At 35.3% G+C, this 26,471-nt stretch overlaps 4 protein-coding genes across 5 annotated transcripts; 2 read left to right on the top strand and 2 right to left on the bottom strand.

The window, feature by feature from the left end:
• The first annotated feature begins 757 nt into the window (after positions 1 to 757).
• On the top strand, positions 758 to 15,982 carry LOC116302546 (uncharacterized). Of its 2 annotated transcripts, XM_031711874.2 has the most exons (3): positions 758 to 1,207; positions 1,788 to 2,072; positions 13,560 to 15,982. In XM_031711874.2, exons 1-2 carry the CDS (start codon positions 774 to 776, stop codon positions 2,038 to 2,040), a joined length of 687 nt encoding a protein of 228 aa, XP_031567734.1. In that variant the 5' UTR covers positions 758 to 773; the 3' UTR covers positions 2,041 to 2,072; positions 13,560 to 15,982. The 2 variants fall into 2 exon arrangements, with proteins under 2 accessions (XP_031567734.1, XP_031567733.1); XM_031711873.2 differs by lacking the exon at positions 13,560 to 15,982 and having other exon boundaries at positions 1,788 to 4,626.
• Positions 3,812 to 7,446, bottom strand: LOC116302545 (uncharacterized). Its single transcript, XM_089036180.1, has 4 exons — positions 7,201 to 7,446; positions 7,058 to 7,120; positions 4,371 to 5,214; positions 3,812 to 4,033 (listed from the first exon to the last, which is right to left on the bottom strand). Exons 1-3 carry the CDS (start codon positions 7,334 to 7,336, stop codon positions 4,391 to 4,393), a joined length of 1,023 nt encoding a protein of 340 aa, XP_088892306.1. The 5' UTR covers positions 7,337 to 7,446; the 3' UTR covers positions 3,812 to 4,033; positions 4,371 to 4,390.
• Positions 12,466 to 14,506, bottom strand: LOC116302544 (uncharacterized). Its single transcript, XM_031711870.2, has one exon. It carries the CDS (start codon positions 14,504 to 14,506, stop codon positions 13,529 to 13,531), a length of 978 nt encoding a protein of 325 aa, XP_031567730.2. The 3' UTR covers positions 12,466 to 13,528.
• Positions 15,983 to 20,147: 4,165 nt separating the features above from the next.
• LOC116302593 (dnaJ homolog subfamily C member 27) lies at positions 20,148 to 26,363 on the top strand. Its single transcript, XM_031711926.2, has 7 exons — positions 20,148 to 20,497; positions 21,328 to 21,410; positions 21,626 to 21,695; positions 22,290 to 22,454; positions 23,435 to 23,554; positions 24,126 to 24,292; positions 25,131 to 26,363. Exons 1-7 carry the CDS (start codon positions 20,426 to 20,428, stop codon positions 25,270 to 25,272), a joined length of 819 nt encoding a protein of 272 aa, XP_031567786.1. The 5' UTR covers positions 20,148 to 20,425; the 3' UTR covers positions 25,273 to 26,363.
• Positions 26,364 to 26,471: the final 108 nt, after the last annotated feature.

The raw sequence follows: 26,471 nt of genomic DNA on the forward strand, positions 1-26,471 counted from the left end.
GTGGTTTATGACACTTACAAATGCTACAATATGCGTATGGAACGTGCTCTTGATTTAATCAAAAAAAAAAAGAAAAGAAAAGAAAAGAAAAGAAAAAATCATGCCATTTTAAAGCAAATGGAGATAGATAAGCGGACGGTGAGATTTTATGGGGGGTTCACGTCCTGTGCTCCTCTCTGGTTACGACACTAGCTGTGATTTGAATAAGATTCCCTTGACCTGATAATCAGCTGAAGTTGGGGGCTACAGTATTATAAAGAGGGGAGAGAGGAGGAGAGGAGTGGTGCATTTAACTAAAATAAATATGTTTTTAATGCGTCTTTCCACATTCAATGATTCATATTACTTAACGGAGCACGAAAAGAGCTGTTTTATTCGTTCTATTACAAAACTACCTTTTTTTCAGTATTGAATTTATTTACGCAAAAAGAAAGACGGTCGCAGGATCTAACTATAAAACAAACTGCAATACAAAAGACGAAGGACAAAGAGGAGGGGTGGTGCATTTTACTAAAATATGTTTATCATGCGTCTTTTCACAAATATCGGAGAAATAAGTATTTAAGGCTTAATAAAGTAATAGAAAGAAGAACTAATAAATATCAAATATCATTAAAACTGCAATAAAAAAGACGAAGGACTAAGAAATTAGATTGCAAATGAATTTGAACATGAAAAATGAGATAAATGAAAATTATGCAAATAAGGAAAGCACGCGCGGTTATCCCTGACCACTAGTTCTCAGTCTCTTCGTCAGGAAGATTTTTCCCAAAATGGCGGCCGGAACGAAAGTTGACTTCACAGGATTCAACGACACTCAAGATGGAATATCAGACCAAATGACCATGCCAAAAACAATCACTGTAGACGAACAAGACCCTGAAGAATCTATGAATCAATCCCAGTCAAGATCTGGGTCGGGTGGAGGGATTTTAGACCCGATGACAGTTCCAGATCGAATCGTTATTAATGGCGAGCAAGGCGGGTACTTGGCATCGAAGAATGATATTCCCAGAGAATTAAAGGAAGATTTTTTACCGAATTCTTTCATGGGAGGCATGAGCACACCACCGAGGACTCTAACAGTAGATGATACGACGTCTGCGTATTACCCACATACAAAATCCACGACAAAACCAAGTATTAATACCAAAGATAGAAGGAAACACGAAGGGAATAAGTTTGCTGAACATGTTGACGATGAAAGGTAGAAATACTTAAAATGATATGATTACGATTTAGAATAATATTGTTCTTTATTTACCATGTATTTAAATTTGAAATTATGTTTAGTAAAAAAAAGAAAATCTGACATTCCTTTGGTTATTAGTAAGCTTATAAGCTTATGTGACAATCGTGATATCATATCATTCCGAAGAAAAATTAACTTACAGTGTACATCAATAATTAAACCTTTATAAGCATTTATAAGTTTTATATCATTACAAACAGTGAAGTTTTCTTTTTCAGAAAGCGTTTTGAGCCCTGTTTTCAATCTCCCTGTTCAAAAAGCCTTCGCCTTAATTAAGGAGGATTAGGTTCATTCACTGAGGGCAAGAAAGAAGAGGATGAAGACATTTTTATTATGGCATTTACTACAACTACCAGGATCCCTTGCACACTTTCTTTCATTTAACTGATTAGCACCAGTTGTCTTACACTATTCTTGTGAGGAAATTCAATTTGAATAAAAAAAGAAAATTTGCAAAGCATCTTGGTAGTGGTAATAAAATGATGCCATCATGCAAACAGCATATTCACCTTTAAAAAATATTATATATTTTCAGTATACAATCTGGTTTGGAGATAATTGAGGAGGTCAACCCAAGTGCAATTGACAGTGATGAGGAGATCTTTGCACATGAGTATGAAGTAGTAGACCTTCGCAAGAGTGTCATTAGACTGAACAGAAAAGTTGCTATTATTGAGAGGGAAATGGAAAGAAATGGAACTTTTGGCTTCTGGTCCAAAATGTTGTTTTTCACATTAACCATCGTCAATCCCCTAATCTTGACTTGGATGTTTGGTCGTAGAAGATAAGTCCGTAGATTTAAGTCATTATACATGTGAAGGTACTGTACAGAGTAGAGTTGTGATGGTGGGAAGAGATTTATTTTCTTGATTGGAGAGCATGAAATCCCATTACCTATTAATTATATAGATGCCTAATTAATCCCATATTAACAAGACCTGTCCAATTAAGAAAATAATTGGACAGTTACCTATATGGGATTAATGAGAAGCTGTAAAATTATATTAAATATTGTTGAATATTAATTTAACATATTCATGTACAAAATATGGAATCATCAAGGGTATGGAACATATACTTCAAGTCCTATTTTTTTTTCTTCGAACACTTTAAATACAATGACAGCAAACACTAAGCAACAAAGACCTTGAAACTACAGTATATATATATGTGTTTTGGTTTGATTCATTTTGATAATTGTTATTTTAAAACCAAATGAGTCTGTAATCAAGGAATGCAGTATCGTACAAGTTTGAAAATATTCTATGTTTTATATATGTTTTCAAGCTGACAGAAAAAAAGAGAATAACTTACGACTAAAACAGGATGGCATGTTTCCAAAAAATTAATGTAAAATAGACATATGATAGGTTTTGTCTAAACGTATTCAAGGATAGGAATAATTCTTTAATCCGAAACATTCCTAATTCTTTCTCAAAGTGTAAACACTACATGGTAACTTGATCCATGGGTTACCCATGCAATAACATAGTGTATAATAAATCAGCCAGAGGAGTCGACAAAAATATATTTAATTCCTTTGATGCTCCATACCACAAGTTTATAATAGGTATAAGCTATATCTGAGTGTACATGTTAGATCACAATATGAACCAAGGAAATGACGTTTTTTTCATACAGTTTCTCTTTGTTAATAATATGGCCATCAAATATTTTTGATTGTGATTGGTCTGCTACTAGTTGTTTTTTTTTACATCACTATGCAAAAAAGTGAAATCACTGTGCAAAAAAAAAAAACAACAAAAAAACAGAAAATGTTTGATCAAAAAAATTTTGTTGGTCATATTATTAAAAGAAAATCAAATGGGTTCTTGTGCATTTTGAAAACAATATCACTAGTGCAGGTTAAAATCAAGATTTTGAACTGCATCTGTGATATTTTTTTCAAACTGCACTCAAACCCATTCGATTTCCTAAACAAAATATTACGGGTTGGGCTACCTGTGTTTTAAGAATTTCCTTTTTCAGCCACAGGGTGCCCAAGACTGGAATGTAATATTTTATTTTGCTCATATTCCTTTACCTGACTTTCTGCTTGTGTATTTAGCTTAACTCTTAATATCAAAGTATAGATACAAATTCTACAAGTGTAATCATTGTTTACAGTTGTTATGCATGTAAACAGAATCTCTTAAACTTGGCCACTTCATAGGCAACCCTTGCATAATCCATGGATGGGGTTCCTGTGGAAATTTGGAACTCCTTTTCCACTCTTGACTCCATAACCCTGTTATTCTTACTGCAAAAATCTTATTAATTTGAATGCCTTAGTTTTTCACCATATAAAAAGCTATGCCCAAAAACAAAGTTCTTTCTTGGTTTACTGCAAAAAAATCTTATAAAGTTGGGTGCCTTAGATTTTCACCATATAAAAAGCTACCCTCGAAAACAAATCTTCCTCACTCCTCTCCCTTTCCTTTCCATTTTTCATTCTTTTAATCAATGAGATTTTCCCCACTTGATTACCATTTCCATCTAGTTTTTCCCTTCAGAGTAACAGTACATTTCCCATTAAAGAATGAATTAATCACATAGACATTTCAGAAGACAAACGTTTATTAATCAATTAAAAGCAAATTATTGATCATCTTGTCTTGCCTTACTCAAATTGCACCAATAAAACAAAAATAAAATAAAACAGGGAGAAAAATTATGAACAGTAAGGAAATGGCTGAAGACTTATTGTAATTAAAAACCCATAAGAATAGCTATTAATTTAAGCCTTGAGGCCGGTTGGGTGACACTGATTACTTGAAACATCTGCAAAGGAAAAAATATATATTGATAATCATTACAATTTGATCTTATGGTAATCTTTTAAATACCCCCTACCCCAGGAAATTCCAATTTTCTTCCATACAAACTATGTAACTTTTGTTCTTTCTCTGACTCGCCCACCCCCCGGAAAAAACAAATTCCTATGTGAGGTATGGATAATACAACTGGAACTACACAATCATCAAAAGGGAAATGTAGCATGTATTATTTTACTTCTTTTTTCGTTTCTGTTGTTCTCTTCTCTTTCACTCTCCTTTTGTCTCTCCATATTTTTCTGTTTCATAGTTATTTCTATACATACATTTTCATTATTACTCACCTTAATTAACTTAAAGCTTTTTATAGTTTTCCAAGGAGGTCATCAATTTTTTCTTCTTCAGAAGAAGCTTCTTTTTTTGCTTCCTCTTGTTCAGGAGCTTCCTCCTTTTGAGTCTCCTCAGGTACATCTTGTTTAGGGGCATCTTCCTTTGGAGTCTCCTCAGGTTCATCTTCCTTAGGGGCCTCCTCTTCCTTTGGAGTCTCCTCAGGTTCATCTTCCTTAGGGGCCTCCTCTTCATTAGGGGTCTCCTCAGGTTCATCTTCCTTAGGGTCCTCTTCATTAGGGGTCTCCTCAGGTTCATCTTCCTTAGGGTCCTCTTCATTAGGGGTCTCCTCAGGTTCATCTTCCTTAGGGTCCTCTTCATTAGGAGTCTCCTCAGGTACATCTTCTTTAGGGTCCTCTTCATCAGGGGTCTCCTCAGGTTCATCTTCCTTAGGGGCCTCCTCTTCATTAGGGTTCTCCTCAGGTTCATCTTCCTTAGGGTCCTCTTCATTAGGGGTCTCCTCAGGTTCATCTTCCTTAGGGGCCTCCTCTTCATTAGGGGTCTCCTCAGGTTCATCTTCCTTAGGGTCCTCTTCATTAGGGGTCTCCTCAGGTTCATCTTCCTTAGGGGCCTCTTCTTCATTAGGGGTCTCCTCAGGTTCATCTTTGGCATTCTCTTCATTTTCATCCTCGGAGGCTTCTTCAGGCAAGTCTTCGTTCTCCTCGTCTTCCTCGCTGTCCTCCAACTCTGGGATCTCATCCTCGTCCTCTTCAGGAGTAGCCGGTGCTTCATCTTCACTGGTCTCTTCTGTCAAGGGGGCATCTTCGCTTTGCTCTGGGGCATCTTCTTCTTCGTTGTTGGCTTTAGAAAAAAGGGAAAAATTATGTTGAGCTAGCATACAAACATTTCTGCTTGTCAAGAGCCAGTCAGAAATTCCGCATTTTTGTGAACTATTTTGGATGACCCTGGCGCCCAGACGTAAAAATACTTTTACGTAAGTATAGGTTAAAAAATATATCAATTTCTAAACAGTCAAACGATGAAAGGGAAATCCATTTTAATCTTTTTACTTGTTTGGGAAAATGTCAAGTGAAGCACATTTCAAGCTTTTCCAAAATATTTTTTTAATTCTAATTTGATACCAAACCTGTTCATACAGGAAAACAAATCAGCATTCCGTTAAGTACGTTACGTTCACTATCCATATTGTTTAATCAACTAATGGAAGGTAAATGAAGTGAAGAGAATTTAAAAAATGCGATAGGGTGGGGATGACTTTCAATTGGCTTCGGCTCTAAACTAATCACACAACGAAAAAGTGGATTTCATCCAATCAGAGTGCCCTCATTATATATTTTCTTCCAACGCCGTCAGTATGTATTTCGTGGTATTGTCTCAAAATCGTAATTAGTTTTGTATCGCGATTCTAAATAATTTAAAACATAAAAAGATTTTGGTTGATTAAAAGCAAAATTCTCCTTACGAGCGCGCACTATGGCGCAAGCAACAAGCGTAAAAATTTGACGTGCGCGCGCTCAAGCTTTCCTTTTCGTCGCGCGTTAGCCAATCAGAAACCTTAATATTGAAACGATAATACCACGAAATATTGTCTCGAAAATATAAGAAACTATTAAGGGCATCGCGATACTTTAATGAATCGTGATTCCATGAGAAACGATTGACAATAGCTTTGTATAAGTAGCCATAATAATCCTGTTACTACTGCGGTGCCTTGCATAGTTTTTTATTGTGAATTATTGAAATACGTGGATAAAACAAAAAACTTTCAATCACGATTGCCTTGGCCTCCACAAGTAATGACACGTCCAATTTATTCTATCAAAGAGTTAATATTTATCACTGCATATCTAAATAGGAGTTTGAGTTTATTTTTTTCCTTTTGAATTTCTGATTTTTCAACCCTGCAGTCGAAACGTTGCGGTCCTTCTACAAATGCCCTTCGATCGTAAGAGAAACGAATGAAATTATATATTATTAACTTAAATTCAACCCAGTTTTCAAATCTCTTCGACCGGCTTATACTTAGTGAGTCTTTTAAAGAATAAAAAGGAATGCTGCACTCGAATGCTTCGCCTTTTTCCTCTTTCGTGCATAAACCCTCTAAAGTTGTTTTTAAAGGACTTGAGTGCCCATTAAGCGTGTCCTTTTAAATGATTTAAGCCCGAATGTGGCAATATTATAATGCTCAATCTTATTACCCTCCGATGCACATGATTTGGTTCACTAACGTGATTAAATTACTGCAAGAACTAATTACAAATGGCTCCGTTCCTTCAAATGCTCTCCCAAACCTTTCTTCCAAAATGGTAATTTTTCAAAAAAAAAAAAAAAAAAAAAAAAAAAAAACTCTCTAATTCACGAGACTAGACTTTCTGCCTTTCTAACTTATTCCTAAGAACTTTATGTTGGTATTTGAAACTTGTTTCTGGTCACGTGACGACCATTGAAGAAATAGACTAAATAGTATTCAAAGGAGTTCCCGTTATCCGCTTTCTTGTTGAAACATGTTCCTAGAAGGAACTTCATCAAAGCACTTTAGGGGTTTTTTTTATGAATTTACTGGGCTTTTCTGCTGATTTGTATGAAAGGATTTTTAATTCCTACTATCGTCGTTGCTATGTGATGAACTATTCATTTAGAAATATTTTTTTTCTTTCGTGGGAAAGTTTCTAAGACTTTTTACCTTCATTATCTTCAGGCTTGTCATCCTCCTCTACCTCAGGAGCTGGTTCATCTTTTTCTTGATCTGTAAAACAATATAAAGAAGACAGAACTATGAATACATAGAAGGAAAGTAAACTAGTCCAAATTGTGTGTTCGACTTACCTTCCTCCTGTTGTGGCTGTTCGACCTCCTTAGCTGGTTCCTCTGGCTTAGCGTCTTCCACGACAATCTTATTTAGGGGCAAGCCATGGGTGAGCATTACCATGCACATAAGCAAAGCAATCGTGAACTTAAACATTTTGATTGTGAATCAGATCGAAGACAATTTCCAAAAAAGTCGATATAACCTTGAGAATGATCACACCTATGTTCGCAGCTCGACTAAGATCTTCTGTATGACGTGTTGGTTTCCCAAAGCAGCCTATAACTGCGAAGAATCGATTTGAATAACAATACAAGCACACAAGCGAAACAGTCCTTTTAAAATCACACACGTAATTTCCCATAAATATTATTTATTGACCTGTCACTTAAACAATAGAGTGGGGGCTTAGGTGGTCCTTAACAGCTCCGGGCATAAGTTCCCGTTTGAAATTAAAAGAGAGATTTTGAGCATTTATTAACACGGTCTAGTACGTAACTAATATCAACGAAAATACAACTGAAATACGAAAATACAACTAGAATCTGCAATAAGACTACATTTTTGGGAATATTTTGAATACATAGCGAATTCTTAAGTCAATAGAATTAAAAGGGTTAGGAAAATGTTTAAACAAATATATCGAAAACAAGAATATTCTTGTGTAGATGAGAGTTATTTGCATTTTCATAATATTTTCAATTAGAAGAGGCTATAGGAGGCTTGACTAATTATTAATTATTAAATTTCTCTTAGTTACAGCACAACTATGCAGAGCAGTTTTCTACAAAAGGATTCGAAAAGATTCGAATGTGCATGAATTTCAAGGTTCTGTATTTGACTGAAGCAGAGTTAATTGCAATACCGACTATACCATATTATCATAGTTTGAATTAAACCAATTCGTGTATATTGATATGTAGGTCTATGGTCAAACGAAAAGAAGTATTCAAGTCTTCTAGATTTGATCATCGATCTGGCCTTTCATTTTTTAGTTGGAAAATAAATAAATAAGTCAAATAAACTATATTCATTTCAAACCACAACAACCAAAATTGCTATACAATTTTTGTTGTTGATTCTTTTAAAGTGCCTATCACCCTTTTTTTTTTACTTTTTTATATCCAAATATAAGCTATTCTAAGAAACGTGTCGAAAGAATTCTTTGATTCTGACCCTTCTTTCTATTTTTTTCGAGCGGTCAAAAGTGCGAAAATAGGCATTTCTTTGACTCTGGCCGCGTAAAATGATAACCTAGAGGACTGGGCTGTGACGTAAGAGGAGTAAGTTGGGTTTAGATGTTTCCTCATTCTCTCTAGATTTCACTGGTATTTATGACCAATTTGCCGTTTATACGCTTTCAAAAGACCTCATTTTTCTGGTTAGAGGATGTTAATTACTTCAGACTTCAAGAATGATATTATTTTTGAATTATTTTAAGAAAAAGGAAAGCAGCGAGAAGTTAAACGCAACCTAGGGAAAACCTCATATTAGGCTGTCACGCTCAGAATCAAGTGTAATAAATTAGCTTCAAAAACTTATAGATTTCACATACAGTAACTCTGAGCACTATATGTACCTACACCCTTTAAGTCATAAATTTTTTAGCATTATTCTTATTAATATCTGATGTATTTATGGATGAATATGTGAGTCCGTGCCGCGCAAAATTCTTCCAGAGGTCGTTTCCAAATCAGAAACATAAAATGTAAATAACAGAAACAATGAAATAACTCCAGGTAGTTCACAAAATATTTTTCAATGTAGATGGCTTAACAGTTTTCAAAATATCTAAACATGAATTGCATTATATATTTATACTGTAGTAGTTCAGACGAGGAACTACATGTAAGGGTGCGTGACACTTCGCATCATCAGTCTACTGTTACTCTGCAGGTCAACATGGTTTCACTTCATAGTCGAATATAATATTTTCTATTCTATCAGTTTTCTATCCTGTCTCACAGTATCTAGCCATACCTATCTTTAAAGATAAGACGATCGTCTATTGAGGGAAATTCGATAAAGGTAAAAAATCTGAAGAGCATTCTACGGCAGCAAATAATTAAAATATTGTGAATAGTAGTATTATTGTGTCAATCGTACGGGAATTTTGTCTCAACCATTCATTACAGCCCTTTTAGCATTGCACCAAATACTTCTTAAGAGTTTAATAACCACTGAAATGTTACCACAATCACCAAAACTGTTTTATTCTTTAATAAACCGGGAATAAATTCCCGATCCGGTGCGAAGACGACTCAGTTCGAGCAATGGCAAGTAAAATGCTACCTGTTATCAACTTCGGTTCCCTATAACGACTCTAGGAATTTCCAGGTAGGAATTTCTATCTATGCTGCTGTACTTTTGGTGTATTTACTAAGGTTTTGACAAGCTTTATTCCCAGCCAATGAGATAATATTTGTGATCGGGTCGGAACCACTTCACTTCAGTCACCTCGCTTGCTTTGCTAGGTTGTGTTCGCTTCACTAATATACCAGTAAATTAGGCTACGAATCCTGATGAGAACTGGAAATGGAATCTTTAGATAATTAACTTCCTCATAGAAGCCCAAGAAAGTAGTTAAAAGTCCAAGGACTTCTAAAAAACCCCAAGAAACGCAAGGACGTCTTCAGTATCCCCCCTAGTATCCCATACATTTCTTTGTAAATCAAGAACAGCGTGTTGCTCCTTCTACGTCACTAGCCCAGTCTCCCCTCTCGCTCGGCCATATTTTGAAATCTTCCTATTTTCGCACTTTTGACCGCTCGAAAAAAATAGAAAGAAGCGTCAGAATCAAAAAATTCTTTCGACAGGTTTCTTAGAATAGCTTATATTTCGATATAAAAAAGTAAAAAAAAAAGGGTGATAGGCACTTTAAAAAGGTCGTACAATGAACGAGACTTGCTTGATAATCAACAAAAAGTTTGAATAAAATCAAACCAAAAAAATTCAACTTCTGAAATCGTTTTTCTAAAAAAACAAATGTTGAGACCATATCTTATGTGTTCCTAGGGTAGAGACTAAACAATTTATATATAATGAATTACTTAGCAGAACTTATGAGTATCAGTGGGGTTTTGAGTGTCAATGTCCGGCACGATAAGTCCGCGGGCAACGTTCACTCTAAAATAAATAACTGCAATACACTTATAATGAGTCATTAACTGACTGATGATGGACGATGGATATCGTCCGAAATATCTTACTCAAAAATCTTCTAGTCATTCTTTTCGTATATAAACTTTTGGCCCAAAGAAACATATTCACATAAAATGAATAAACACGCGAATCCGACGATGTAAGAAATATAAGATATAAAAACACTAAACACATTATATATTCATCCCTCACTAAGGCTTTATGACGGACGGATAAATAATGTGTTCATTGACATAATACTGAGCTATTCATCATCATGGATTGAGGATATTAAAGCAAAGCAAAGTTGCTTTTTTCAATTCAGCTCCTTGAGCGTAGGGAAAAGAGAGGGGTAGAGGGGATAAAGAACAAACTGTCCGGCAGATGTTAATAATTAAGCATTATTTTGCGCAACGTTGCTGACTGAGATGCTCACACATATACAGATGCACCCAAAAGAAACCACATTGATTAAGAAGCAGTCTTCATATAGTTTCGGGCTTTAGAGCCTATAGAACTAGGACCCTTTTTGCCATTAAAAAATTATAATCTCAAGTTTTCCGTGGTCAATCTTTTCTAGATTGTTTAATATGAAAGTTTGTTTTGTTACCTATTATACGACAGCGTTTTATTAAAATCGTGACTACAGAAACCAAAATGTTAAAGAAATATCGATTTTTCAAGATAAAAAGTTTTCTGTAGTCCAAATATTTTTTATATTGCGTCAGTTGCCTTATCATTCTACGAAGACAATACTATTGAAATTTAAAGATATTTGGCCACGTAGTTTTCGAGTTTTTTAAACGTAACGCATGCCACCGTTTTTTCGTGACGTCATCAAAATAAAAATTCTTCAAGTTCTGGTACTGCGCATGCTCGTGCACAACCAAGCGGGCGCGCAAACAAAAACTATATGGAGCCACCTTAATTCAATATTTGCTGACTATATTGTCACGAAACCTGTACAAGTTTTGTGAAATTTTCATTTCTACTTCTAAACATTCTGTAAATTCTAACTCGGGTTTTTTATTCGATGAAGGCGGTGGGGCAAGGGGTAAAGGGGGGCTCAGCAAAAATTTGAAACCGGATTTTTTTTTACGAAAGCTGTTTCCTCGTTGACATAATAGCCCACCTCCGTGATATGCTTCGATTGTCACGCACAAAGGTTTCAGTATGGGGCTACGTGCTATGATTAAATTTATTCTTACCTCCTGTTACGAATGACTGAGCGTTTAGCCTCGTACTGAAACCTTTGTGCGTGACAAGCGAAACATATCTCGGAAGTGGGCTATTCAATTGGTTCGAGGGAGCACATTAAAATTTTTTTGTGTAAAGAAAGTTATTGCTCTTGGTTAATCTATCTAGCGCACGCAATCCATCATGTGACAGGCGTTCCTCGTAGTGTTTTGGTTTCGACCGATCCGAATGGCTTACGATCGTGTAAGGAATGGAATGACGAGTCAAGAAACGCCTGTCATATCTTAGATTACGTGCGATAAATTCGAAGATAAACCAACACAATCAAAATTTTAACGTACATTCCCTTAGTATCCGCAGTTATTAAACTCATTTATTCACGAATAAAAAAATTTCTTTTTCGCTTTCCTCGGTCCACCAACCTTCTATTCCCCTTATATTTCTGTTTCTTGAATTATGGATTGATTGAAGGTCTGAGCCGCGTCGATGTCAGTCTAGGATTTACGAATAAACACTTCCTCACTTCATCTCATCATAAATTCAAATGTATCAAGTCTAGTAGGTATGAAGTGCCGGTTCCGTGCACCAGGTGGATCGTGGATCAGGGTGGATCGTGGATCAGGGTGGATCGTGGATCAGGGTGGATCGTGGATCAGGGTGGATCGTGGATCAACCCCCCCCGCCGTGTTTCTAGCCATGTCTATTCTTAGTTTGCGGGTTGTATTATAGTTCTCGCGGCACCTGCTTGGATATTGTCCTTTTTATTGTTGAATAAAACAACAACATCTTTTCCAAACAATCGATGCTATAGCGCAGGCGGTAAATCGCGAAAATTCAGTCTAAAGATAATAAGTTCAAATCCTAATGTTAGGTAATTATCCAAGCTCAAGACTTAGGTGAATATTACATAGTTTAGAATAAGATAAATTAGATAAGCGCATACCGTCCTACGCTTCAAGCAGTCCCTTTTGCGAAATAATTAGTTTTATATCTCCGTACTTGGATAAAGAAAACGCAAAGATTGTTTTTTGAACTTTTTATTATCATAACTAAACGAATCTTATGTACCATGATGTTCAATACCTGCGGCTTCGAACAAAAGAAATGGTTTCTGTATAATTAAGAAAACAACTCCTCCGATTTTTAGAATCTTGATAACATAGACTCTTGCACTGTTGGCGGTTAAATAAAGTTATCAGCATTCACGTCACTGCAGTCTGTTACTCCATATTGACTATGCCTCGAGGGGCTATGACATCGCGAGCGCACGCGATGAGCTACACTCAGGCTGAACCATAACCAGAAAACTAAGTTACACTCCATGCATGCAGTTAGAACTTTCTTTTGAATGATACTTATATTATATACTACTTGCTCTAACGTTATGTAATCCCTCTTCAAAGACTCTGAAAAAATGTACCTAGAGTTTATCAGTGTAAAGCTTTAAAACAAGCTAACTGCTTCGAATTCGTATCTGGTGAAAAAATATTTTTAGTAAAACCATACTTAAGAGAGCATACATGATAGAGGGGAACTTCTTTATATCGCGCGTGGCCTGTAAACGAAAAGAGCGTGCGCGCTAGTTAACGTACGGAGCCCAACCAGCAATAGGCCCTTTGCCGCTAAGCAATCACATGCTGCCTTAATTCACTGAGAGCAAATGAATGAACATTTTGATTCCCATGGGTGAAATTTACTGGAGAGCAAACAAGCTTCCTACAACCTGTTTTGAGAGATCGTAATAAAACTGCATTTCGTAACACACTGGATACACATGTTTTCATTCAGTTCTTTACAAGTAGCTAAAAAGAATCACCAATTCAATATAAAAACATAAATTTTGCCCTCCAGTACAGACACGTGACCGTTAACTGCAAAAGGCCTATTTACATGGCGCGCGCGATATTAAGAAGTCTCCCTCCCTCTTATCATGCCCTCTTGGTAAAACTCAGAAGTTCTCGTCCCAAAATTATTTAATATTTCTCTGAAATATAAATATATATATCTAAATCAAATAACTATTAAGTCTTCTTCTTTATAGTCAAATTCACGATGACTCATGGAAAAGAGTCTTCGAGTCTTGCGACAACAAACCGCACACAGAATCAAAGCTATAGAGCAGCAAGGCACTATGGATACAAGTGCTGGATAGGGGCGATTTGAATCAATACGGCTCAACAGACCAATCGCCAACCCAAAGCTGGAAACTGTCGACAGCAAACACTTGGAGGATTTGAAAAACGAGAAAGAAAAATTTGAAATGATAGCACCAATTACTATATCACCTGTGCCAAGAAACACATGTGTTGTGCTTTCTCCAAAACGAACTGTGAATACTGCTGGAAGTTGCCAAGCGTCATTCACCTCAAACAGCTTACATAAAAGGCTGCCACACTCGCCAACACTAAACAGTTGAGGCACGTCATTTATTTTGGCAAGCAGGCACACGTCGTAAACAAAGGCAGTCCATAAAAATATCTGAAGAAATGCGAAATTTCTAAATTGTACATGACTGGCGAGCAGCGCAAACATTGCTATAATAGCATTATTTATAAGCCATCTGTAAGACGTCCCAACTGATGAGATCCAAATTACAGCAAAGATAATGCCGGTCAAGTAGCCCAGTTTCCCAGTTATCCATTGTGTAAACGCGAAAATCAGGAAGGTTATCACTGACAAATGTTGTAAAGCAACCATAATATTGGGATAGAATTGAAGAAACAGTACTGTAAATGCCATAGTAGCAAAATAAGAGACGTTTAAAAGCAAATACCATAGTAGACTTGGCTTGGAAATTTCCAGTTCTTTCATCTCCCTATTGGGAGAAGTCCTTGAAGTCACTAACTCTTTAGCCGTCATTATTGCCTCTACGTTTGATTCTGATGTTGAGGAGTCTCGTCCGCGTCGATTCCTCTCTCCGTAAAAAGCACTAACAAGAGTTAAAGCACACACTGAAGCATCCATAATCCAAAAATTATAAAGACTCATCTTTATCTCTTTCAGTCCAATAACACGAGTTTCTATACTAGCTATCCTTTCAGTTTCCTATAGTGACTTCTAACTTTTTCGAGCTCATGTTTTATAATGGTGACGTCGCATCGCCAAGGCCAAGTCTACGTATAACGTATATTATTAATAATTAAAGAATATACACAATAGAAGACACAAGAATTGTATTTTCAACTTGCTTCACTGTAAGAGGTTTTGCACATTTTCCTTTAAAAATTTCTAAAGAAAAAAAAGAATAAGTTACCATTTCAAAGTTTTTCTATTGAATTTTCGATGACACTTTAGGAAAAATTAGTTTCTAGGAAAATGATGAATATTCATTGTTGTCCCTTCAGGTATTTTACTTACCAGGGAATCAAACAATGAAATGTCTTGACCTGCTGGGCTATGTATTCTTTATGGTCGACCTGCATAACTTGTTTGTCAGTCGAATGATAATAATTATATATTATATATGAAAAACACTCCAAGTTAGAGTCGTGTCCAGTCAACCTGGGCATTAGAATTTTTGCTATTTAACAAAATAATAATCTGCTATACGATTTTTTTAAAATTTATTTATTTATTTTTGGTTTAATCAAATACTAATCTGCTGTAATATTAGTTTTGGAATCGTATAGCAGTAAAGGCCCTATTTGGTAAATATTATCCATAATCAAATACGGACTAGATAAACTTTTCAACTATTAGACGATAACCTTTTTGTCTCCTGTTTTTTTGCATCAAATCTCACTAATAATTCGAATGCATACCTTTACCCTGTGAAGAAAACAAAAAGGTTCGAAACTTTTAACAAACTTTTACTGTTGCCTATTTATATTTACAAAAATTCTACAAGTTAGAGCAAAGCCGTACTGTGAGGTCTATACGGCCTACTACCCTGCGTGCGTGCATTCGATCGGTCTTTTCTCTATCGGGCTACGGTCTAGAGGTCTTCTCGAACTTACCAATTTGTCATAGCCATTCTTACAAACCTTTTCACGGATATATGGTACGCTCTCTATATAGTTCAGTAAACCCTAGACCTACAAAACTTTGCTCTAATTTTTAGAATTTTGTTAGCTAACTTTTTTAATGTATATATGGCATGCGCTCTAGTAGTGCCCAAGTTTATTGAAATGACTCATTCTTTTGGCTCAAATAAGTGCCATTATGTTTCATTTAAGGCTTATATATAATTCTCTATTTTTTTGGACATAATGCTGGAGTATCCAATTAATCCTCCCTCGTCAATCACCAGGCCGGACAATCACAAAACAATGAACCGTGGATGACAGGAATTTCTACGCCTTTATTATATATTCACAACACTTCAACTCGGCTATAAGAGTTGCTTAAGGCCCTGCCGGAAAACGGTCCCAACATTTGACCCAACATAAACTGACAACATTTGTTTGGTGAAGTTGGGAACGTTCGAAGGAAGGCTAAATTCACAATAAAGGCTAAAGTCTTTAATTTGTTTATGTTGTGAGCTAGTAAGTTTAAGAGTTGTTTCGTTTTTACTTTCAAAAAACGTACCACTTGAGTGGCTTGAAAATCAGGTAACGGTTCTCAGCATTGGGTCTGCACTTCCCTGCTAGCATAAAAAGATCCCAAAGAGGATGACTCTGCTCGTCAAGGAATGCAAATCAAACTGCTTCATTGAACTGAAGTACTGTCAGAGAGCTTAATTGTAGAAAATTGATAAATGACAGCTGTTTAACCAAGATACGATAGCCATTAATCACGGGACCTAACAGGTTTACAAACGGGTACCGAAATGGCACCAGCACGACACGGCTAAAAAACCGCTGATTGGCTAATTTAAATCTCAACTGAGAGTGCGCAATATGGTTTACCGCTGAATTTATCGCAGGCGCTCTGACAAAATGGCGAACGGGGAAAGGATTCCTGTCGAGTATTTTTCTTTCCGAAAATCGCAGTTTTTATCTCAAACACCTTGATCATATGCCGTAGTTTATCAATAAAACGATACAGACGAGTAACACGATGCCCGGTAGATGGTAACTTGTCAAGTTTTCAGTCTGATTCGGACAAAAACAAGTCATCGAGTAAGCTTACTTTGATAAAAAGACAGAGAAGGAATATAATTATTGTTTTCTTGTTCCAAGTCTATTTCAAGATTCTGAACTTGAAAAGCTCATCGATTGTCAAGATAATCAAGTAAATATAGTCATAGATACTGTAAATTTTGAAATTCTTAATAAAAGTTATAGGTGAACATGCTTTTACCCCGATTATGATGTAAAATACCTTACTTATAAATTCTGGTACTCGCAAATTTTCGACAAATTTCAATGACGTGAGGTAAAATCATAGATATGCTCTTGCTTGGGGATTTCCCAAACAAAAAACACAACGAAAAGCAAAAAAAAAAAAAAGCAACAACAACAATAACAATAAATTATTCAAACAGTTTCATAAGTTTCAAGACGATTTTGAATACAGACTGAAGTTGCTGTTAAAAGGCTAGTTTAATCACCTCCTGGTTTACAATTAAATATTTTCTTCACTATTTAAAGGAATTAAATGCAAATTAGAGTCTATATTAGGATCTCTCCCGTCATATTACTTTCATTTCAGTTCAATAAGTTCATATATTATAAATGAAAAGAAAAAAACAACCCCATAATATTATAATATACTGATTATGTCTAGTGTGGAGGTAAACTCCTTTGATTAAAAAGGGAAAATATTTTGTTTAGTGCTATAGCTGTAAAGTGGGAGTAAGGTTGTGTATAACTGTGAGCTGTTGTATAGTTTGGTTCAGGTATTGTTTTCTTTAAAAATCTTTTTACAGGTGAATACCAAAACCAAAACAATGTCAAACAATGTTAAACAATGTCAAAAAATGACTTTTTTCTCAATTTCTAACTTTTCAAGGTTTTTTCAGTTGTATCCCAAACCTGCTATTTACATAGTAATGTATTTCTCTATATAAGCACTTTGCAGCATTGAAAATAGAAAAGTCTTTCTGAAATTTTTGTGTTAAGTCATGATGTGTAAAGGCCTTCACTATTTTGACTGCAGAGGCCTTGCCATGTGAATTGTCCTCAGTGTTTATTTCACAAATGTAAAGAACCAAAGAAGATAGATTTTCCATCTACCATGCATTTGCAAATGTATATATATATAGTTTAAAAGGTATACTGTTGAGAAGACCATATAGAAAATAGAAAAAATATATATATAGAAAAATTCCTGAACTCAGTTGGGCAATTCTGAGGTTTTTCATGAAAATGTTCACTTGCAAAAAACCAATTATATATATTCATGGTATCAGCTAGATATTTATTTTTTACAATGCTTCATAAGTATACCTTATGTATTAATCTTAAAATTCCATTGTTTTGGTTATATCCTAGTCAAATTTAAAATTTAAAACTTAAAAAATTTAAAACTTTAAAATGGAAGTATACATTTTGTGTGACTCTAAGTCAATGTTATTTCTTTTCAGTTCCAGGTTTTATTTCTTGAAACAGCTCATATATTGACTATATATTAAGCTCTTTTGGAATAGATCATTGGTTAACTACAGAAGTGAGATATAATTGTGTTTCATTTATTATATTTGTCAGAATGATGATATCATTTGGAATAAATAAGCCTTTTCATAGTTTAAGAACCGATTCCACTGCGCATGCGATTTTATCCCGAATTTCTCACCTTCTTTTGTTTAATTAAGAACAAAAGAAGGTTTAGACAAAAGAAGGTAGAAATTCGGGATAAAATCGCATGCGCAGTGGAATCGATTCTTAAACTGTGAAAAGGCTTATAGAAAAAAGAGTTACAGTCACCTTTCACAATACATTAATCAGTTTTGATTGCATAAAGTATTAAAGTTTACAAGAGGCTAAAAAAGGAGACTTTCTTTTTTTAAAAAAGGTTTACTTTCAAAACAAAACAAACAAAAATGAATAAAATGAAATAAAACTTTAACTAGTCCTAGACCTAAATCTGAAATGCTCCTAATGAGTGATAAGAGTGTGAGCATCAGTCCTCTTTGTACTAACTGAAATTTTTTTTGAAATATTTTAAAAATATAAAAAGGAATTTAGAGGTTTATCCCATTGTATGTGTATAAATTATTGACAAACTTTAATTTTATGCTTGTTCTGATTCCATAGCATCATCTTCTGTCTTACCAATAATGCAGAATAGATTAATGCTAATATTAGAAAAATCCAGTAACCACCTTTGTGGCATCATCAATTTATTAATAATATTTAAGATAATTTTATATAAAAAAAGGCTAAACTAATTAAGTGATCGACTTGTTTTGTATTCATGTTATGAAAATAAGTAAACTCGAAAATATATATTTATTGAATAGGTCATTTTGGAAGCACCAAGACATTTTTTATTTATTTACCTTCTGAAGTGAAACCTAGCTGTGTTCTATTATTTTATATATGAAAAATTAAAACACTCGAAACTTAGAAATTAAAAAGTTATCTCAACAAAAAGCAATTGTCAGTTTCGATATTTAGTAGAAGAAACAATAACAAACATTTTCACAAAGCTAGAAGTTTAAGTTTGTTGATCTATAATTAGCATAAGGAAATATTGTGGCGGAAAATATTCGGAGGCAATAAGATTACAACTTATTACTTGGAAACATCTTTATTGAAATAATTCCATTTGTATCATAAATTTGATTTAAAGTATAGCAAATCTTGTCATATTTGAAAGGTTAGAATGGCAATGATGGACTATTGATCGTACGAAGAATTTTCCCTCGAATGCCCCAGGTATCTCGTTGAAGGCTTCGTGCACAAGAAAGGAAAAAATGCAAATTGTCTCGGTGTTCATCCTTGGATTCAGGAGCTCATTTGATATGTTGTAGAATGACAAATAGCGAACAAAATATCACAGTCTTGAGCTTAAGTATGTTGTTCTGACCTTAAGTCAGCTCAAAATACAAAGGTGGTTTGCAACGATTTTTGCAATGACTATAAATATTGTTGCCCCAAAACAGCATCGTTTACCATGATGATCAATAAGTCAATATTCTTTCAAAGACCATGGACATGTTCAATAGGGTCTACAGATTTATCTGCTTGCTCTCGATCTCCAATCAAAGTCAAACTGAAACGCTGGGAGTCATTGGAAATATAAGCATTTTGAACACGGGAAACACTCACGCGTCCGCCATCTTGTTTTCAGGAATTTTGGCGCATGCGCAGCGATTTTTTAGCCGTGTCCACCAGCACAGAGTAGCATTAGAAATGAAAGGAACGAATGAAAAACAAACAAACGAACGAAAAAAAGATGAATAAATAAAAGAATGAATGAAAACGAACCAAAGAAGGCAAGAGACCGGACATTGCTTATCGCCTGGGAATGGGGTCTGAGTATTTAGCGGAGGAGAGGGAGGAGCGAGAAGTTCACATGAACTGATGAATATCTTATTTAGGATTAGATTAGATTTTATTAGGATTGTGCAGGATTGGCGATTGTGTATGTATTCTGGCAGAGAAATTTCAAGCAATTCTCCTCTACTTACTAGTAATAGTTTTTCAATTAAGTGTTTGTCTTTCCTTGGCATAGAATACAAACGACTCTCTAGGCTTCACGTCACCATAGCAACAGATGTTTACCCAAGCCGAGTAGTCCTGGATCCTTATCCCAAAACAACATGGCGGTCAACCGGTGTTGTTGGGACTTGAACACTTCTCGAACTTTAAACATGAAAAGCAACTAGTTTTCTTGTTTAGAAAACAAACTTGTTTAGTCCAAAAAGTATGAGGTTTCCAATTTTCCCATAACGAGCTTATTTTTATGATTTAACACAATAGAATGTAAGAAAAAAGCAGTTTTTTATCGACATCTTGGTGACAAAATTTATGCCCAGAACAGAAGGAGTCTTAGTTTTAAAAACCCTTTAGTTTTAAAAAGATGGATAAAAAGAGAAGTCGAAAATCCATAAGGATTAAGATAATAAGCATGGGCAACGCTGAAACTGGAAAGGTAAGTGAATAATGGATGATAACTATCAAAAAACCATGCAACTTCGAAATTATATTTGAAGCGCTCTAAACTTTATATTTAAATTTATTGAAATTGTGGAAAGAAGTAAGTTAACAGTTTTAAGCTTATATCATCATATAGTACGGGAAATTTTATTCTGAACTTCATTATGGCATGTTTGTACAATGCAGTCAATGCCATGTACATCAGTAAACCAGAAGCCTCAGGCTTTTGTATGTATTTTCAATGTTCTAAATTTTCTAATTCAAATATAACTTCCCAATCCTGAGCCGACATAGGGGAAGGAGGGGTGGTAAAAAATTTTCCCACCCATTGCAACTACACAAGGGCCTGTCAATGGTGTAATATAATTTGTACAGCAGAGCTGGCATCACAGTACCAAAATGACAATACCAGCTTTACAATCTATAGAACAAGTCATTATACTAGATAACAAAAGAGCAGCATAAATTATGTTACACTGGAGATAACCTTGTTGATCAGAGTATCATACAACAACCATACACCTTATCGTTTTATGAGGGATATAATAGATAAAGATTTTCGATCAGGTCCTTGATTCCTGATCAAAATGAAGTTTGAAAGTTTTCATTTGTGGAGGAAAGAGAAATGGAAGACCTTGAGAAAAACCCTGGAAGCACAGAAGATAACCAACAAACAATTCCACTCACACGAGACACTGAACCCTGGCAGGAATCAAACTAGGGCAGCATAGGTCAGAAGTGACCTGTTAGCAGCACACACCACCGGTGCTTCCTTAACAGTTGTGATCACGCATTAATCATTATTTTTCTTCTAATCAATTTTAGAGTTGTTTAATCAAGCGATATTGTGAAAAGAGATTTGTGAGCAAATACATGACTACGATAGGAATAGACTATGGAGTTACTAAGTAAGCATGTTCACTTGACCAACTTTCATGAATTTTATGATAATTTTTTTAGACGTTTATGTGAAATATATAGAGACGTTTGTGAAATATTTACAGAGATTATCACATGTTAGAAGCTTGATTTATTTGGAAGTTTCCATATATTTCAGGTTTTTTTTCCATTTATCAACAATTAATGTTAAAAGCTTGAAATGAAATGAAATATTCATTTGTAGGGTGGTTGTTAATGATAAGGACATCAAAGTTAATATATTTGACATGGCTGGTCACCCAGTTTTCTATGAGGTGAGTTATGCATGTAATTACATGCCTGCATGACTAACTTTGCAATAATTTAGTGGATTTTCCACAATCCTAATAACATATATTCAATTTTAAGAGTAAATGGTTTGAACCCAGGTGTTGAAGTTTGGCGTGAAATGTGAATATCCAGGTGAGTGTAGTTTCGTGAAAGACTGTTGTAACAGTTGGTCTTAAGATGACTTCTGCTCAGGTTGTTAAAACATCAGTCACCACCAACAACAGTCTTTCTCAAGACTACACTCACCCAAATGATCACATTTCACACTAAATATTCAACTACATATTTATAGCAGTTTTCATTCTTGGGTAAACTCGTACATGTAACTGTAAGCTGCATACTAAAATTTGTTTTGTTGTTGCTGTCAATCGAAAATAATCATTCAGCACCTTGTACATTTTGAGTGGCAGGAATTAAAACCCAAATTCCAATGGGTAGATGACAACATTTGAGTTAGGTTGTAAAATGAAAAATTCAGTAATTTCATTCTCATATATTTTATACAATAATTATGAGCTTAAACTTATTAGTAGGGGTCCCCATATATTCATTATTTAAATGATATCTTGTTATTGCAGGTGCGCAATGAATTTTACAAAGATACCCAGGGTGCTTTGCTGGTCTATGATGTGACAAATAGAGAAAGTTTTGAGTCACTTGAGATATGGTTGGATGAAATAAAGAAAGAGATTGGTGACCCTAGTGAAGTGAATAGAATTGTCTTCGTTGTTTGTGCTAACAAGGTATGAAAAATCTTTAACGCACATATACACTTATTTCAATAAAGTTAGTCACCTGAAAAGCTACAAACTGAGACCGGCAAGGATTATATTTTACATGTTTCAACCGCTTGATAATTAACTGTTGATGGACTTGAGATCTTCTACCAGTTATGAGTTAACCTCCTCTGAGCATCCTCAACTGCTGCAGTTTGTGTCAAAAGCTTACTTGTTGAATATGAAATATTCAACAATGATTCTCAGCGATCACAGCTTTCTTGGTGACTGACGTTTTTGGTAACTAACTTTATTGAAATAAGTATATATATTCAAATTTTTTCAAAGAAACTGCACTCAAGTTTCAAGTTCTCAGTGTTAGTCTCAACTTTGCATCTAGAATATTCTTATGTTCCAGTGAGGGTTTGTGGAATTTCAAAGTGTTTGTAATGTAGTTGTTGTGCATTCTTTACACCTTTACTGTCTGCATTTGTAAAATATTCTGAATAATGCTGAAATGAGGCTAACAATGAGTAAATGAGTCTGTGACCAAGAAACATAGTCAGTTGTAATAGGCCCTTTGCAGCTCAGTAATCATGTGCTGATGAATTCACTGAGAGCAAATGAATGAACATCTCTATTCCCATGGGTGAAATATACTGGTGAGCAAACAAACTTTCTACAACCTGTTTTGAGAGATTGTAATAAAACTACATTTCGTAACACACTGGTTACACATCGTTTCATTTAGTTCTTTTCTCTAAAAAGAATCACCAATTTAAAATGAATCAAAAGTTGTGCTCACCAGTACAGATATGTGACCGTTAACTGCAAAGGGCCTATTGGACAGATAGCCTGTCATGGGAAAATGATAGAGTTATTTTCTTAAATTTGATTGGTTGACCTCGGCTGAACGCATGCATGCTTTCCCTTCTACCAATTTAAAATCTCGTATTCTTACCCCTTCACTCTGATTCCTGGCTCAAATTGCTAATTGTAATCCTTAGGTTGACAGTAGAAATAGAGAAGTAGACGAGGCTGAAGGGCGCCTATGGGCAGATGCTCATGGATTCTTTTATTTTGAGACATCAGCACAAACAGGAGAGGGGACATCAGAAATGTTCCAGGTACTTATATTTAAACTAATTACGACTTTGAGACGACAATACCACGAAATATTGACGGCTAGTTGGGAGAAAATATATTCGGTATTGTGCGGAGTTTTGTATCGCGATTCTAAAGAATTTAACACACAAAAAAGGAAAAAAAATTGACCGATTTTCGTTGATTAAAAGCGAAATTCTCCTTACGAGCGCGCGCTATGGCGCAAGCAACAAGCGTAAAAATTTGACGCGCGCGCGCTCAAACTTTCCTTTTCGTCGCGCGTTAGCCAATCAGAAACCTTAATTTTGGAACGACTATACCACAAAGTATTGTCGTCTCAAAAATATAAGAAACTATTTAGTGGATCGCGATACTAGAGTGCAAACAGTATAACCGTGAAACTTTAGTAATATTAAATAGCACAATTTCATGCGAATTCCATTGTTTTCTATTGTTTAATTAGCACTATTTTGTACTATTAATGTTTCACGGATTAATTGTTTGAACTCTACCAATATATTTGATCCATTTGATCACAGCTAAATATTCAAATGTTTTCAATCTGATATAAAATTTTGTTTGTTTTCTGTTCAGACGTTATTTTCTGGAGTAGTCAAAGCACTAGAGAATGGTGGTAGACCAGTGAAGCTCGATATGACCACAAACCTGGGATATACCAAAGAGCAGGCGGAGGCAATACAAAGGCTTAGGAATGCTAAAGGAGATTATGAACGCCTTGGCATCCCAGTCGGAGCATCAAGGCAAGTCACTACTTTATGGAATCGCTCGGTTTCAATCAGCAAATCAAAATCTTTGAATCTCATTTTCTGTTCCAAATGTTGGTCAAAGACTGACCACCATGTGCTTTCAGCCAGAAAGAATTCTATTGAAAACTTGTGATTCAAAGATCCCGCACGAAACAGGAAATGACGTCATAGGGAACCCAGCAATAGAGCGTTTTCACTTCACGTCAAAGCCGATATATTTGTGTACCTTTGACACTAACTTTGTCGTTAGTTTGTTTCGTCAGGTACACCATAGTTACAACAATATGGCTGCCATTTCTATTGTTACTGAACTTTCTAGGGACTGAGTTAAAACGCTCTTTAGCTCTTTATCATGCGCCATGTTTATAAATAATACGGAATAAATACGTTTGTTTAACCTCTTGCAAACTCATCTGGAGGCGTTTTAAAGTGAGACTACACGGGAAAAAATCTATTCAATCCAACATGGCTGCCGAGTGAGAGTGGTCATGCTGGCGATGATCGTTAAAAATGGATGGAATGGCTAAATGAATGAAGTAATGCATGATTGAAATAATGAAATAACGGATGAGTGAGTGGCTGGTTTAGGTTAGTGAGGATTGGAGGAAGGATGAATGGGCAGATAGGTTCGTGAAGGGAGTAAGTAATTTAATAAATGAGAGAAATAAGTGAATGAGGGAGGGAGGGAGGAAGGAAGGAAAAAAGGATGGGGGGGGGGGGGGGGAGTGAAAAAAATCTTCATTCCTCGTAAAATAAAATATAGTCTCCTAACTTTTGATTCTCTGACCAATGTAACTAAAACGTGGACTGTTTTCCCCTGTTATTCCAACAGAGATGAAATAAATCGCGCGTACAAGAAACTAGCGGTTCTTCTTCACCCAGATAAAAGTGTTGCTCCTGGAACAGAGGAAGCCTTCAAAGAGCTAGTGGCGGCGAGAGCTTCTTTACTACAGAAACACAGATACAGTAGCTAGGTATCTATCCATACACTATAGATTCTTTGCACTATAACACCGCGATGGCAGCCATGACAGGAGGCAGGGACAATTAAATCTGGTCTAATCTGATTTACGTGGGAAAAAATTTAGTTTCGTACGGGAAAAACACTATGGTTGTACTTCATGTCACAACTGCCATCACGTGATGATGCAAATACTCAACTACATATATAGCTTAAATCCAAATCATTTATTCCTTCATACATATATTTATATTAATATCATAACTAACTTATATGGAACGTCATTCCCGCTATTGACCAAACGATAATTTGGCCACCATGTCTTTCGTCACTTCCGGCGTTCCCTTGGAGGAACGATATTTTAGCATTTCAAAGATCCGACATTTTCTAAATTCCGAGTCGTCGTATTATCAAAACATTAGGGCAACCCTCAACTTGAAACAAGTATTTCAGGTTTTTTTCAGGGAAGGGAAGGGGAATTTTAAGCACGACCAGAAAGGTCACGTGACCGGGTATCGTATTTCGGCTTATCACGTGGGTGCGCGTGAGAGGGACCATTTTGTAAATTGCGGTCAACATAAAGTGCTTTTTATCTTCAAATCATTCTCCTTCGGATCGGCTTTTTCGATATAGCTGATATCTTGAAGGAGAAATTGTAACTTATATATATTTTATATTATAAAATATTATTTTATAGTATATTTCATACTAGTTTTATTGCGTATTTTATGTGCAAGAGTATTCAGAAGATCCGCTTGGTGTAGATTTATATTGGCAAAGAGAAAAAGCATATGCAAACGACCCACAGCCCTCTGGGTAAAGTCCTTACATCTATCAGTATATTTTAAACTAGTTTTATTGCTGTATTATGTGCAAAAGTATTCAGTCAGTCCGTCTGGAGTACATTTATATTGCATATTACATATTTACATATTGCATATGCGAACCAGCAAACGGCCAACTGGGCAAATTACTTATATAGTGTGACATGCATGCATATCGCTAGATGGACATTAAAACTAAGTATTGCAATGAGCCTGTACCTGGGTTTTTATAATAAACAAAGATATTTCGTTAAAAAAAACGCAACTTTTTTGTATTTAATATAATTCTAACTCAAAAATGCATTATGATATTTTGATTGCCGGGTTTTCCGATTCTTTCAAAAGTGACATTTCATAACATACTTAGCGGCTGCTTTCATTGCTCTTA

The sequence above is a fragment of the Actinia tenebrosa genome, unplaced genomic scaffold (genome assembly GCF_029948245.1).
Source record: "Actinia tenebrosa isolate PJP-AT-01 unplaced genomic scaffold, QUT_ActTen_1.0 PGA_scaffold0__85_contigs__length_37466705, whole genome shotgun sequence".
Taxonomy (NCBI): Eukaryota; Metazoa; Cnidaria; class Anthozoa; order Actiniaria; family Actiniidae; genus Actinia; species Actinia tenebrosa.

Coding starts and splice junctions, on each gene's coding strand:
- LOC116302546 (XM_031711874.2), top strand. CDS start 774: ATGGCGGCCGGAACGAAAGTTGACTTCACAGGATTCAACGACACTCAA. Junction 1,208..1,787: donor GAACATGTTGACGATGAAAG/GTAGAAATACTT, acceptor ATATATTTTCAG/TATACAATCTGGTTTGGAGA.
- LOC116302545 (XM_089036180.1), bottom strand. CDS start 7,336: ATGTTTAAGTTCACGATTGCTTTGCTTATGTGCATGGTAATGCTCACC. Junction 7,121..7,200: donor ACAGCCACAACAGGAGGAAG/GTAAGTCGAACA, acceptor ATTGTTTTACAG/ATCAAGAAAAAGATGAACCA. Junction 5,215..7,057: donor CAAGCCTGAAGATAATGAAG/GTAAAAAGTCTT, acceptor TTTTTTCTAAAG/CCAACAACGAAGAAGAAGAT.
- LOC116302544 (XM_031711870.2), bottom strand. CDS start 14,506: ATGAGTCTTTATAATTTTTGGATTATGGATGCTTCAGTGTGTGCTTTA.
- LOC116302593 (XM_031711926.2), top strand. CDS start 20,426: ATGGATAAAAAGAGAAGTCGAAAATCCATAAGGATTAAGATAATAAGC. Junction 22,455..23,434: donor TCGTTGTTTGTGCTAACAAG/GTATGAAAAATC, acceptor TGTAATCCTTAG/GTTGACAGTAGAAATAGAGA. Junction 24,293..25,130: donor ATCCCAGTCGGAGCATCAAG/GCAAGTCACTAC, acceptor TTATTCCAACAG/AGATGAAATAAATCGCGCGT.